This window comes from Scomber scombrus, chromosome 23, assembly GCF_963691925.1.
Source record: "Scomber scombrus chromosome 23, fScoSco1.1, whole genome shotgun sequence".
In the NCBI taxonomy this organism is placed as follows: Eukaryota; Metazoa; Chordata; class Actinopteri; order Scombriformes; family Scombridae; genus Scomber; species Scomber scombrus.
The window spans coordinates 10,230,042-10,244,325 of NC_084992.1; the positions used below are offsets into that span (position 1 = coordinate 10,230,042).

The following is a 14,284-nucleotide window of genomic DNA, read 5'->3' on the forward strand; positions in this document are numbered from 1 at the left end:
AGAGATCCATCATTCCTGTTATTTTTATATAAATGTTTATATTTTGATCAGAAATCTTTACACAGTCATTCACACAATACCCCAATTATTAATCAGAAGAACAAAATCTCAGTATCCTGGCTAAAATTGGGTTATATTTTTTTTTTCTTCTTTAAAATCTCATGACTCCACTTCAGTAAAACTGTGGAAGTAGTCAAACAATAATCAAAGAGTTCATCTACACAAGAACACAATTAAGTGTAATTTAGTTTGAGGATCATAGTCGACAGCCTATCCCTCCGGTCACTGTGATGGTCTCTCCTGTGATGTATGAAGCCTCCTCGGTGCACAGGAAGGCAATCACTCCCCCAATTTCCTTTGGCTCTCCAATCCTAAAAAGGAAAGACATTTGAAATATGATTCATATTAACATTTAAACTCTTGGTATATCATATTAAGGACAAACTGTTGAGATATGAATGTAAACTGTACCTTTTAATGCTGAGCTGCTTTTTGAATTCGTCCACAACGTCTTCATTTTGCCACAACTGAGACAGAACAGAGTACAATATATTATAAAAACATTAACCAAGAGTATTTTTACAGAGAAATGACTTAAGTGGAAATAAATGATAAAACACATTAAAAAAAAACCCTCACAGCAGAGCTGAAGCGGGTCTTGATAACTCCGGGGGCCACACAGTTGACTCTGATGTTACTGTGACCCAGCTCAGGGGCCAGCGCCCGGGTCAGACCCAGCAGGGCCGTCTTACTCACGCTGTAAGGACCCAAGGCCTGCAGGAACCCACACAGCACAGAAATAAAGCAAAGAAGTTAAAGATCTGCTTAATTAATGCAGATTTCTTCAATAATAGATCTTCTAAGATAAGAAAATGAACTCGACTGGTGTCAAACACAACCAGAAGGCACTCATAATGCTGGATAATGTTGCTTTTATATCATATACGTATATCATATGAGTACAATTTTAAATTGTTAATACAAACACTTTTTAAGTAAATCGGTTTATACTCTCACTGACCTGCATTGGTTGGTATCCAGCCACAGATGACACAAACACTATATTTCCCCCTCTAGAGGAAAACAAATGAAGAAACATCAAAGCATTTGCAAAGAAAAATAGAGTTTTTAAAATAAGCTTTATTGTCATTTGGTGAAATGACTGTATAATTTAATCATTTATTTTGACACTCACCCCCTCTTCTCTATATGAGGCACCACCAACTTGGTCATGAGGAAGGCTGATTTCACATTAATGGACAGAATCTAGAAAGAAACATGAGTAAAAAACATTAATTTGGCATTTCAGTATTTTTTAAAAACTCTCCTGTTTATCAGACTTTGCAGAATTTGCTTTAAAGTGTGCACCTTGTCCCACACGTCCTCTGTGGAGTCCATGATGTTTCCAAAGAAAGGGTTGACAGCAGCGTTGGACACCAGAATATCGATGCCTCCACATTTATCCAGAGTCTATAGCAAACACAGAAAGGCTATTTAGGTAAAAAGAGTCACAGTAATTTTTTTTTTTTTCAATCATAAGGCCCAAAACTGGTTGATTCAGTTGTCTGATCTAACTATCATGTCTGATGCTGATGGGACTCACCATTTGAACCAGTTTTTCTCGTTCCTCCCCGTTGCCAACGTTACAGGTGGTCCCAGTCACTTGGATGTTCTGGCTCTGCAGCAGTGCCACCGCCTTGTCCACGTTGGCCTGCCGCCGGCTGCTCACCACCACATGTGCTCCTCTCTTCCCCAGAGCCTCCGCTGCAGCCAGACCAATTCTGAGCAGGAGAGATAGTGTAATGATAGTGGATCCCCGTATGGGATTAAAGGACATGTTCAGAATTTTTCAAGTGTGTCTTAAAATAACAGTCACACAGTTCATTTGGACGACTGAAGCTTCATATTAGCTTCAAATAAACTTTTTAATCATGTTTCATTGTTCATTTGGGCACCTGACTGTTGTTTTAGGACACACTTTAAAAACTGTGAAACCCTCCTTTAAACTTATATCTGTTATTATTATCATCATGTCTGTACTGGGGCTGTTTTGACAAGTGTTTGGGATTCAGGTAGCTATAAAATCATAAATGGTGTAGACTACGGATCAGAAAATGTTCATCCAAACACTGCAATGCTGTGTGTAAATCATTCATTTGTCAGGACAGGAGACAACAGCAGTCAATAATGTGATTCTTACCCATCTGTAGAGGCTGTGACTATGGCAACCTTTCCAGCAAGACTGCTTTGAGACATACTTCTATATCCGGCTACAGGATTGGTCCCAAGGCACCTGAAAACACTCTTCAACATCACCTGTGGACAGAGAGAGAGAGAGAGAGAGAGAGAGAGAGAGAGACCACAGACACATTTCAACTAGGCAACTAGGGCAGAGGTCACCTGAGAATCGCTGTACACAGGTTACATGCAGAGTGATTAAAGTGAAAACAGACTGAAGGTCGGAACAATCGTTATTGATCCAGTTATTTATCCACAGTGAAGTAGAAGCTATGATGAAATATGTGTATTTAAAAAGCATGACTCGGTTAATGCTTTGACGCAGTGAGCTACACTGTAAAATTAACGATAGATGCATTAGAAACACATGATTGAGAGCATTATCTCACCCTGCAGGTCATGCAAACTGGACGTAAATATGCACAATGGTAGAAATTTGCAAAGAAATACTCTCAAAGTTGTTTCCAAGACCTTTGACTACCGACGTCTCATGTGTCAGCTTTTCCGGGTAAGAGTCACACTATCAAAATAAAACCCTACACAGCTGCAAATTCAAACACTTAGTTGCTATTTACGTATATTACGCAACCAAATCCGTCGAAAATAACCACGCCTGTTGTTTTAGGGATTAGAAATATTGCGATATGGTTTCGATGTTGGTGGTAATGTGACGAGCATGTTTTGTTTTCTCTCTATTTACAACTTTGTATTTTGACTTCATGATATTTCCCGATGTCCATAAACGCAACACACAACAACGAGCCAATCATACAAAGTGAGGCAGAAACAGACAATCAGGGTTATTATGATGTGATAAAAGAAGTTAAAAGAGACAAACCAGCCAAGAAGCATGCTTAGTTTGGGATTTGTAAGGATTATGTGAAGTTTTTGGCCTTTTTGGTGGTGATAATTAACATGACTGTTGGAGGTAATCTCAGAAAAGTGACTTTAATACAGATGCAGCAAGGACTTGTCTGGGTGTTGTGTTTCTCTGTGTGCTCCAGGGTTATTATAATTTTGAAATTTTCATTAGTTTTTGTTTTTATTTAGTTTTTCATTCGGTTTTTTTCCAGTTCAGTTTTAGTTTCATTTTTATTTTGAGGAATTGAATAGTTTTAGTTTAGATTTTATTTAATTTTAGTTTTTCAGGTATTATGAGGAAAGCCTTGATTTGTAGAAGCTGAACATTTTTTAATTAAAAGAATGCATGAAACCAAATATGGTTTACCAAGTCATTGTTTATTCAAGGTAGCTACTATATCATATTGTGCAAACCCATTTTATTATCAGTTTACTCTTTAACCATGACCGATGCTCAACCCACAGCAGAGCTCAGTAATTATCACCTGGAGCTAAATCAAACATTTAAAACGAATCTGGTTTTATCAGTAATTCTGTTTCGTTTTAGTTTGTTTTGCATTGTTCATTGTAGTTTTTATTTAGTGTTTTATTTTTATTTCAGTTAACAAAATGATTTCTTTCACAGCTAATTTTAGTTTTAGTCTTAGTTTAAGATAATATGAGATGAGATGTATCTTTATTGATCCCCCTTGGAAGAAATTCAAATTGACACAAGCAGTATAGTGGGGAAAAAGTAGCAGCATAAGGGTGAAAGTGATAAAAAATAAATAAAATAAAATACTATATACAGTAAACAATCTGCAATAAATAAATATGCAATATGCAGGAATTCCTGAGATTATATGTGCATGTATGTGTGTGTGCAATGTTCTGGGTATATACATATTGTAAGGGCAGCATCAGTCTTTTTTAGTGGGTGTAGCGAGTTTCTATGTGTGCAGCAGCTGTTGAAGGAAGCTTTTAGGCCCCTAAAAATAGAGAATTAATAACAGTTTAGTCACTGAGAAGAGTCTAGTTCAACCCCAGTAGGTGGTGGTAATGTTGTTTACGATCTACCAGTAAAAAATGAGCAAAGAAAAAGAAGAGAAAAAAAGGAGCCAATCATGACAGGCTGGTTGTATGCTAGAGCTCACACACGCCGTCACTTAGCACGCTCCTTACGCTGTGACATCAGCGGACTACGTCAGCGCGTGTGAAGGAGGCGGGGGTTACGTTGTTGTCATCGCGATTGAACGCCGATGGCCACCGATTTTCACGCCTGAAAAGAAGTGATTTTTTTTTTTACGTATCACAGCCTGTACGCCGATGCGAAGTTTATCGGCGAAAAGACAGAAGCGAGGTAGTTGTTTTATAATAATAACGACGTATGGTTGAAACTTTTGGGTAAAAAAACAGGTCGGATTTAGCCTTTTTTTGCGCGGCGGTGTCTTTTGTTGTTGTGAACTGTACGTAATGAGATGATTTAAGCAGCGTTAACACAGCTACCGTTCAGTAGCTAGGCCGCGGCGATGCAGCTTACCATATCCTAGCTGGCTACAGGTTAATTGATTATAATATGAGCCGGTTAGTGGTTGCATACTTACCCATTAATAGTATCTGTGATGGCAACTACCGCCGCTTATTTATCTATGGCGCTAAGCTAACGTTAGCTTTCGCTGAACCGGTGTTATGTCGAAGTCTGTTACCCTTCCAATAATGTTCCCCTCCTAGTTTAAAATAGTGTTTCTCATAGCACTACATCCGCGGTTTGAGTTAGGTTGTGGTTATGGGAAGCTGGTTTTGAGGTAAAGTAAACTTGGGTTAGTATTAGGAAGCTCAGAAGACGACTGGTTGGGGGGTTATGGAAAAGAGGTGAACATATACCGATGGGGTAGCACATTTCGACATAACACCGGAGCTGCGTTTAACGTTATTGGGCGTGGAAAGGAAACATAGACAGGTGTTGCCGCCGCCTGCCTACCTTTCTTTTCACATGTGTCTTGTAGCGTGTGAGTCAGAAATTGCCCTGTGTGTGTGTGTGTGTTGTAAACGAGAAATAAGAAAGCGTGTCTACGTGTATCGCAGGATCCTTATGAAGGCGGAGGCGTCCAGATTTTAAAGGATGTGTCCTGCTCAGACCCAGCTGTGCCTCGGCACCGAGTCTCTCCGCCGACCGACACATCCGTGAGAGCCACAGCTGATCTGGATGGATGGCTGACCCAGACTGACCAGGACACTTGAGTTTCTCTGAGACATAACTGATCTTAGCAACAATGTCTGTCTCTGTGAGTACAGTATTTGTTTGTTTATTTATGTATGTGCACATACTCAAATGTGATCAGAACTAACCTGAAACTAAACAAATATAACTTACAGAGCACGTTTTATGTATGATCTCACCACATCTATATATTTTATCTGGGTCTTTATCGACTCCATTACTGTTCTAAGGGGGTCCCACATGGCTCAATGGAGCCAGGCTATCCCCAGGGGGTTGGTTTAGAAAATGAAAGGGGGCCTGACTCTCTGGCTCTGGGTTGGCAATTAAACCCTAAACAGCAAGGGACAGATGTGCCTCTCATCCCCTTCCCCCCTCCCTCTCATCCTGCTCATTACCATTAAGCCCCAGTGTCCATTTGATCATTGATCCCCTCTCACTGTGCCCCTTTTTTCTCTTCTCTGCTCCATGAGGGCTGACACAGCTGTGAATTTTGAGTTAATATTGATGTTAGATATTTACATTTTCCTTCCTTTTTTTTGTTTTTTTTGTTACTCACACATCCACCCTCTTCCTGACCCTCTTGTCTCTCACACACGTTCATTTTACGAGATCTTCCCTATTCACTCCTATTCACTCCATTCAACAGTCCAAACAATCAAGCTTTTTATACTCGTAGTTTTGCATCGCCGTGTCAATGTACTTGTTTGTTTGTGCAGATGTGAGACTCTCGCTTGTGTGGATTTACGTCGTTGATTAAAACCAACTTTCACATGGTCATTTGGTATATGTGTGAATTATTGAACGGTTGTGTCCGTGTTGGTGATTTCGACTCTTATCTCCTCCTCAGACGGTATTGGCAAAGGCGCTGTTTGACAACACGGCCGAGAGCCCGGAGGAGCTGGCTTTCCGGAAGGGTGACATCCTGATGGTTCTCGAGCAGGAGCAGAACGGGGGGCCCGGCTGGTGGCTCTGCTCCCTACACGGCAGACAGGGCATTGCCCCCGCCAACCGACTTCGTCTCCTCCATACTGCCCCACCCCCAGGCTCAGACCTCAGTCGTGGCACCAGCGAGGACTCAGTATACTTGTCGCCTGGTTCCCCGCTGGCCCGGACTGCTGTCAGCAGTAGTGCGGAGGACATAGACGGAGTGTATCGCTCCCCACCAGCTGTCGGTGGAGTCGCTGCTGCGTCAAGGTCCGGGGAGCTCCGCAGAGTCGAGGGTGGGCGTCCGCGTTCTCACTCCAGCTCTGGCACCCGGCCCAGACCTGACTGGGATATTGGGGTGGCGGGGCGTCCACGCTCACCCTCGCTAAGGGGAAGGGGAGCAGAACTGACAGGAACACTTTATCAGACCCCGGTAAGTCCTTTACCTGCAGCTCAGCATGCCAGGCAGCCAGCAGCACTCATGGCTTCAGAGTCTGTGTACCTCGCCCCTAGTGGAGTACCCAGGGCAGCTGATGAGTCAGAGGAGAACACATATCTAGTCCCCAGAGAAACACTCACAACAGACGACTGTTACTTGGTGCCAAAAGGTACACCACTTGCAGGTGACGAAGTTTACCAAACCCCAACGGGAGGAATTGTGGCCTCTGCTGTCTGCTCTAATGGCCCCTCCATCGTTGGTGGAACCCCCGGTGCCTCCCACCCTAAAGTAGGCCAGGACACACCTGGGATGTACCAAACCCCCACCCCTGTGGGGGCAAACCTTCAAAGGACTTCAGCCACAGTTTTAGCCCATCAGCATCCATCTTCACTATCCCCTGCCCAAGCATCTCCCCGACCTCTGCTCAAAGGAGTGTCCCCAAACTCTGCTGTTTCCAGAGGCAAACCTGGTATAGCCTGTCACCGGGGGTCCCCTTTGCTGGTCCGAGCAGGGCAGGTCCGGGTTCCCGGATCGCCAAGTTTCGCCCGCAAACCTCCTCCACCAGCACCTCCAGTAAGGGGAGTCACCAGGAAAGATGCACAACAATCAGCACATTCGTCAGCTGATTGTAACTCTGTCCCCAAAGCCGCTGCTCAGCCCGCTCCTGCAGGTCTGCAGCAAGAAGAGGAAAAACAGAGGAAGGCCAAACAGAGCAAGGAGGAAAGGACGAGTAACGGCCTGGAGAAAAGAAACAACGCGCAGAACAAGAAGGGAGAAAGTCAAGATTACTCAGATCCTGTGGATGATCAGGTGTGTGATGATTCACTCCACGCTGTTAAATCTGTCCAATAATAGTTGTTCGGCTTAGTTTTGCATCCATGTTGTCGATGTTTTGCTGATTTATACGTAAACCTAAATGCTCTTTAAAAATTTCGTCTACCCAATGGAGTCTGATCTAACAATAAGAGAGTACGTAGGGTGTTTGTAAAATATACACATTTCTGTATTTGGTTGAGCAAAAAGATAGATAAAATTGCAAATAACTAAAATATTTCCCATAATGTCAGGCGCTCATCTTGGACATCTCTATGTATTCAAATGATGCTTGGTTGTAGGGACCCTTTGTGCACCTTGGCAGAAGTCATGAGCTATTGTGGGGTATTATAATGTTATATATAAAATATCCTGATCTCCAATCATAACTTGTGTTTTTGTTGTCTCTGCAGGTGTATGACACTCCTCCCAGTGGCAGGTGGCAACGTCCGGTCCCGGCTGCCCTCGGCGACGATGACAGCATCTACGACACCCCGCGAAGCGTCCCGCCACAGGCCGACTCTGAGACAGAGGTGAAGATAACTGTTCACTCTGCATTCCCTGCTGAATTACAGATAGACGTATTAATCCCTTTCAGGTTTATCTTGTCTTTTTTTAATCTCCGCTCACATTTAAGAATCAACACACTGACAAGTGTAAGTGCTTTCATTTCTTGTGAAAGGTCAACTTTAAACTTTAAATTAGTTTAAACTTTTCAAATCAAAGTGTTTTTTATATGTTTTTGCACAGTAGGAAACATTTTATCATGTTTTAGTTATTTGGGGAATGATTTCAGTTGAGATCAAACTATCTATTTGAGTTAAAATGTTTGGTTTTGAGTCAATGTGCAGCTCTTACTCTTATCAATGCTGTGTGAAGCGTATCATTACACATTTCATACATTCAAATGCCAATGTAAAGTCGTAATTCACTGTGACAAACTGCCGTGTTGTATTCATGTCTGTACAAGCGAGCGATTCACCCGCAACAGATGACTATCAAATACCATGTCACCATTTTTTCCCACATTCCACCATTAGTCTTTCTCCCTGCCCCCCTCCAAGGCGAGGCCACACCTGTCTCTGTCTGCTGAGGGAGCCAGTCAGTCCAGTCCAAATGCTGCTGCTATTTTCTCCCAGTCACACCCATCTGTCAGGGCCATGCCAAGGCCATACCACCGCCACCCTGCCCCCAGTGGTCTCCCTTTAATGTTACTTGACTATGTCTGCCAGCTGTTGGATTCTTTTTTCTCTTTGTTTGCAAGTGTATCTAGCACATGCCATCAACACTCTTTCTAAATTTAGTATCGACGGTACTGTTGCAACATTGTTCCACAGCTGACACAGAACTCCCACACAGTGATATGTTGCAATTAAGTAATCCCATAGAATCAATCCTCATCCCTCATTATAGTATTTCAAATCATTAAGCAACAGTCTTTCTTTTTTTTGTTCTTTCTTTTTCTTGCAGGTCTACGATGTCCCCACCTTGACTCTGAATGTGTCCACATCAGATGTCCAGCACGGCGGCTCGGCGCCTGACGAAGTCGATGACGACGTCTACAGTGTCCCCACGCTTCCAGGTGTGCCTCTGGGTCCGGGCGAGTCCATCACCAGCCTCTCCGTCGAGGATTCCTTTTGTGTTTCTGGATCTGATAAACGATCCAGCGGCGGAGAATATCATCGGAACTCCTCTGAGCCGGACTGCGGCATATACGACATGCCCGCTCTGACCACAGAAGTCCTCCCTCACTCCTCCTCGTCCTCTTCCACCTCTACCCGCCGCCTCTCCATTTCGAGTAACGGTTCCGGCGACGTGCAGTGGAGAGCCTCGCTCTCCAACCTCGTCCACGCAGTGTTGAGCACAGCCTCCTGCTCGGCCACCACTCTGTCTTCACGGGACCTGGCCACCTCGCTGGCTGAAATCTTGTCCACCTGGAAAGCGAGTCACTCCGGGGATCCTCCGCCACCTCTACAGCAGGCCTGGGCTCGCCTGTCAGACCTTCTGCCGGCGTTAGCCGCCATCGGCAACGCTCCTCCATCTGAAGGACTCTTAACACTAGTGCAGCGTTCCCTTGAGGAAAGCGCCCTCCTCTTGCAGGCTCAGGGCCGACCCCGTCTGCCTTCCCAAGACTCCCTGTCCCGCAGGCCGTTGCCCGCGCTCCCAGTGCCTGATGGGAAGTCCCCTGGAGGTGGAATGGGCTCCCGTAAAGGTAGCTGGATTCAAGAGAGGCCCTTGCCCCCAACGCCTCAGCCAGCCTTCCCCCTGCCTCCCACTCCATCCACTGTGACCCTCACGGTGGGAACCAGTGACGGAGAGGACGACCCCAGCAATGAGTACGCAGGGATCGGCCTGACTCCCATCCCGGCACCTGTACCTACTGGAGACAGTGTTGGATACGTCAAGCTGCAGGTCGGTTTTCACGATTAAATGAGTTTATGTTTTTTATTTTTTAACGTGCTGGTTTTCTTTGTGCTTTATGTTCATTATTTGACGGTGAATGCGTCTGTAAAAGCGTCTGTTCTCTCTTTTACCACGTCAGGGAAAACCTGAGCCGCCTCCCGATGGCCTGACTCAGAACGGACAAACACACACGATCACCGCAGAGCCGAGGGTGAGTCCTCTTCATCTGGATTTAAGCCTCCACATTCATTACAGTCCACAGGCCGTCATTCTTTCGAAGTTTTTTTTGTAGTACAGAAACGCACACAGCAAGTCGACACAGATAAGCCATTGATTCACTCTGTGTTCACTGTGCGCTCTGTTTACTAATCAGCAGTGTGACTCATTAACAGAGCTCGCTGCAGCTCTTTGGCTCCTGATGTGGTTTAATCCTGTCTTTAGTCTATACTCGACATGTTTACCCAACATCTCCTGACCTCATGTCACTCATCTCTGTGTGGAGATTGAGAGAAAACGTTTTATTATGTTAAAACTTTGATTTGGTTTTCTGAGAATCCAACACAAGACCTACATTTGGAGACATTTAACAGTATACATCACAACAATTGTGTATTGTCTTGGTTATCTGGTAAGTCCGCTTGAAGACTGAGGTCATGTTTTTTTCTTTTTTATCACTCGATCTGCGTTTTTTTTTTTTTTCCTACTCCTTGTTCGACTCCTTGGTTACGCCATAGACGACCAACAACAAGAGGTCACTTGTAAGTCTTGACAGTCTTGCCTCACATAGAGCGGAGACTGCAGGACAATAAGTGACAGAAAAGCAGTTCAGCAGTTTCTGATGTACTCTGTATGAGTGTGCTTGTGTCTGTCTTTTAGTTTTTTGCATGTAACATGTTTTCCAAAGCGTATCTTTATGTGTCATTATTTTATAAATTCACTTTTCAATCCTGCTGGGATTTTTTTTGTTTCCTAATTTGTTTTGTTATGGAGCCAAAATCTAGTGGTGTAAAACTTACCTTAATTTATTTTTTTAAAGTTAATTATGTCATTGCTTGCATTAATCATAGCCATCTGCAAATCATCTGGTGTGTTTACATATAGAAGGGAAGCTCTCATATCAATGCTAAGCTAGTGTCATGTTTGATTCTGTAGTGAGACTTTTCCCTCACTAATTTTATCTTTCCTTGTACAGTTGACCCCGTCTCCTCCCCTGCCGGTGTCCCTCTCCCTGGAGGACTCAGAGCTGCTGTCCTTCTACTCCTCTCAGAGCCTCGCTCACCTCTCCTGCCTGGCAGACGCCATCGACGTGCTCTTCAGCAGCGTGCAAGGGAACCAGCCTCCACGTATCTTCGTCGCCAGAGGAAAGAGTCTCATTGTGACGGCACACAAGCTGGTGTTCATTGGGGACACACTCTCCCGCCTTCTCACCTCTGCTGACCTCCGAGCCAAGGTCTGTAGAGAAAACTTTTTTTCCCTCATGGCAAATGCAGCTTGTATGTAGAGGGGGAAAATATTGCATTGAGTGAAAGGACTGTGTCTGATTTAAGTATAATGTGCCGAAGCAGACATTTTGGCTCTACCTTTATCTACATCAACAATTACAGGCCAGTCATACTTTTAATGGAAAGTTTAAAATCATGTAATAACTGTGTTGTGTTCTTGTTTCCTCCTTCAGATCACAACCTCAGGGGGACGACTCTGCCAAGCCTTGAAATCAGTTGTTGTGGCAACAAAAGGCGCTGCACAAAACTACCCATCAGTATCTGCTTCCCAGGAGATGGTGGACCGCGTCGCAGAGCTCTCTCAGCAGGCAGCTGGTTTCTCCACTCTGCTGCAGCGTCTGGCAGAAATATCCTCATGATATTTCATATCACTCGCGTAAAAACCTTGTTGACACTACATATTTTCTCTCTTTGAAATGCCTTATTTGTTGTTACACTCTTTCATCACCTTTTCCTTTGTATGGGATTGAAGCAAGCGAAGTGAACACCTGGAACAAGTGTTTTAGCCTCGCTGCAGCTGTGACAAAGCTGGGTTTTGACTGTGTCGGTTCTGTCCTTTAAGTGTGTGTTGGTTTGCCTTTGTTTATATACTGACCTCTGTGCTTTGAAGCCAGGCACACTTACCTTTTTGAGTGTTAACTTATTGAATATTTAGAGCCTCTTTGTGGCTTTGATTGTCCATGCGGACTGCTTATTTTGGGAGCTTTGCTTTATTATGTTTGCCATATTTCCTTTTCCTCACATGATAGCCATTTTCCTTCCCTGCTCTATTTATTTAGCCATCCCCCCTATTCCAAAAATAGCACAGAAGGAGGCCTTACATCCTGGTTCTGGCCTACTTTTTACTGTGATACCTGAAAGGCCTTTTGTGATTATCATGCTGAGGCTGCCGAAGCAGCTGCTGAGTGTTTTGGGCTTCATATGGGACAAATGGAATAGGGCGTGGAATAGGAAGTTCGCCCAACTTCCATCCTTAATCTGTGCAAGTATGTGTTGTGTTTGTGTTGTAACCATTTCTACTAGAACGTAAAGATTACTGCAGTATAGTTTGGAATCCACTCAGTGAGGATTACAAGAAACATCTCCAATACGTTCATCAGTTTGACACTTTACAGAGTCTTAAACGTCTCATGAAGAAAAACCAGAGTCCTGTGTGAGACACAGTGGGAATAGATGCAGGGACAGAATGAACAATAAATTGTTGCCTAATCCTTTTCTTTCCCACAGTCACATGTTAGTCTGGCAAAGAATAAGAAACCTGTCGACCAAGTTCACCTGTCTACACATGTCATGTTACGACCTGCATGCTCATACTTCTCTAACTTTCTTTTCATGTTCATTTCCCATAAAATGCACAGCACCTGTAGACGGTGCTTGTTCACTACAGCCTTGAAAGTTTAAAAGCTGCGAGGTGGCATGGTAGAAGCTAAGGCTGGGTATTAAATATACAGTATTATTGATACAGACCTTTTAATGGAATTGGCTCATGTTGGTTTGATTATCATGTCACTGTTTTATTCAATTCTGTCATCAGAAAATGACGGTAAACTGTAATTTAAATCTAACGTGGATACACATTCAAGATTTTTTTTGTCCTTGTGGAACAAAGTTCACTGTCCTCGAAATCAATTTCATTATCTTACATGATTTGCATACATTTGCAAAATAGATATACATACTGATTTTGATCTTAACCATATCACCCAGCCTTAGTGGAAACAGGAATGAAGCACAGCTCACCTTTTGAATAAAATCTGGCATTTTAAATGCATCAGAACACTATAACATGGTACAACACTCCATGACATGTCACGTCATGCTTCATTTTGGGCTCATATGTTTGCATATTTCTGTCAGCAGCTGTAAAGTTGTCCTTTTTTTGGTTTTATCTAACACCTGCTGTCCATCTCAGATTATTATCTGACCTCTGCCTACTTTCATTCTGGAGATGAAATATGTCATTCTTTGCTAAAACACTAAAAACACACTAAAGATGCTCAGCATGAAGCTTGGGTGGAACATATATACACTAAAACAGCTGTTTAAAAAAAAAAAGAGTTTACACTACAAATCTAGAGGTGCTTGACAAAGTTGGATAATGATACTTTAAGTGTTAGAATCTATCTTCTGTGTCTTCAATCATATTACTTAATCTAATACTGAATTTTTTTTGTTTTTGTTTAGATGCAAATCAGTATCATCTGGGTATAGCATAATCATTTTCACAGTTTAAATCATGCTTTGAGGAATACCTCCCTGCTGTCCCATTTTCTCTGCTGCAGTGTCACCTTGTGGGGGTTTGAAGTATTAATGAATACCTGCCTGCCTAAAACAGGCTTTATACAGTTTGTACGAGTGAAGAGACATGATCGCAAATAACCTTTAGCTATATATTTATTATTGTCAATATTTTTTATGTTCTCTGCTTTCCAGTTCTCATAGCTTTAATTTGCTTAAGTGTTCCATATACACATTCTTCACCAGGGGAGATTTTACTAGGTGATTTATACTGAACAAAAATGTGTTGTTTTTTTTTTTTTTTGGGGGGGGTGGGGTGGGTGGGGTATGTTAAGTTACAGGTATTATATATGGCTGTGTTTTCTTTTGTATGACAGTTTTCTACACTACGTGAACTCATCTGAGTCAGTTATCCATATTTGCTGGGAAGTGAATCTGTTTTGACTTTTTTCTCCTACAGACCTACATCTCTTTACTTTTAAACACTACATTTGGTGTCTGTCTTGTATTCCTGAGAATGCACAAATACATCTTTTACAATTATGCAAAAAATGTGTGTGGATTATTGAGTGCAGTATGTGTTTTTAGTTGCAGGATGACTGGGGGGCTATATATACTCATCATTAATGTAGGGTTAGTAAAAGTACGAGTTAAATATGATAAATA

At 42.9% G+C, this 14,284-nt stretch overlaps 2 protein-coding genes across 3 annotated transcripts; one reads left to right on the forward strand and one right to left on the reverse strand.

Moving 5' to 3' along the window:
* Window positions 1-7: 7 nt before the first annotated feature.
* On the reverse strand, window positions 8-2,776 carry dhrs4 (dehydrogenase/reductase (SDR family) member 4). The gene is made up of 9 exons (XM_062444324.1): window positions 2,628-2,776; window positions 2,201-2,316; window positions 1,604-1,781; window positions 1,369-1,470; window positions 1,196-1,266; window positions 1,022-1,073; window positions 640-774; window positions 472-527; window positions 8-371 (listed from the first exon to the last, which is right to left on the reverse strand). The coding sequence occupies exons 1-9, from the start codon at window positions 2,637-2,639 to the stop codon at window positions 257-259; spliced, it is 837 nt and encodes a 278-aa protein (XP_062300308.1). The 5' UTR covers window positions 2,640-2,776; the 3' UTR covers window positions 8-256.
* A 1,552-nt stretch (window positions 2,777-4,328) lies between these two features.
* On the forward strand, window positions 4,329-14,157 carry efs (embryonal Fyn-associated substrate). 2 transcript variants are annotated; one of them, XM_062444321.1, is made up of 8 exons: window positions 4,329-4,438; window positions 5,164-5,363; window positions 6,147-7,472; window positions 7,889-8,008; window positions 8,946-9,887; window positions 10,018-10,089; window positions 11,071-11,328; window positions 11,554-14,157. In XM_062444321.1, exons 2-8 carry the CDS (start codon window positions 5,352-5,354, stop codon window positions 11,737-11,739), a joined length of 2,916 nt encoding a protein of 971 aa, XP_062300305.1. In that variant the 5' UTR covers window positions 4,329-4,438; window positions 5,164-5,351; the 3' UTR covers window positions 11,740-14,157. The 2 variants fall into 2 exon arrangements, with proteins under 2 accessions (XP_062300305.1, XP_062300304.1); XM_062444320.1 differs by lacking the exon at window positions 4,329-4,438 and having other exon boundaries at window positions 4,895-5,363.
* The last annotated feature ends 127 nt before the right edge of the window (window positions 14,158-14,284 follow it).

Bases quoted from the DNA above. Each gene is read 5' to 3' on its own strand.
- dhrs4 (XM_062444324.1), bottom strand. The intron at 1,471-1,603 runs GTGAGTCCCATC...TGTTTGCTATAG, and splicing joins GAGAAAAACTGGTTCAAATG to ACTCTGGATAAATGTGGAGG. The intron at 1,074-1,195 runs GTGAGTGTCAAA...GTTTTCCTCTAG, and splicing joins CCTCATATAGAGAAGAGGGG to AGGGGGAAATATAGTGTTTG.
- efs (XM_062444321.1), top strand. The intron at 9,888-10,017 runs GTCGGTTTTCAC...TTACCACGTCAG, and splicing joins TTGGATACGTCAAGCTGCAG to GGAAAACCTGAGCCGCCTCC. The intron at 11,329-11,553 runs GTCTGTAGAGAA...TTCCTCCTTCAG, and splicing joins CTGCTGACCTCCGAGCCAAG to ATCACAACCTCAGGGGGACG.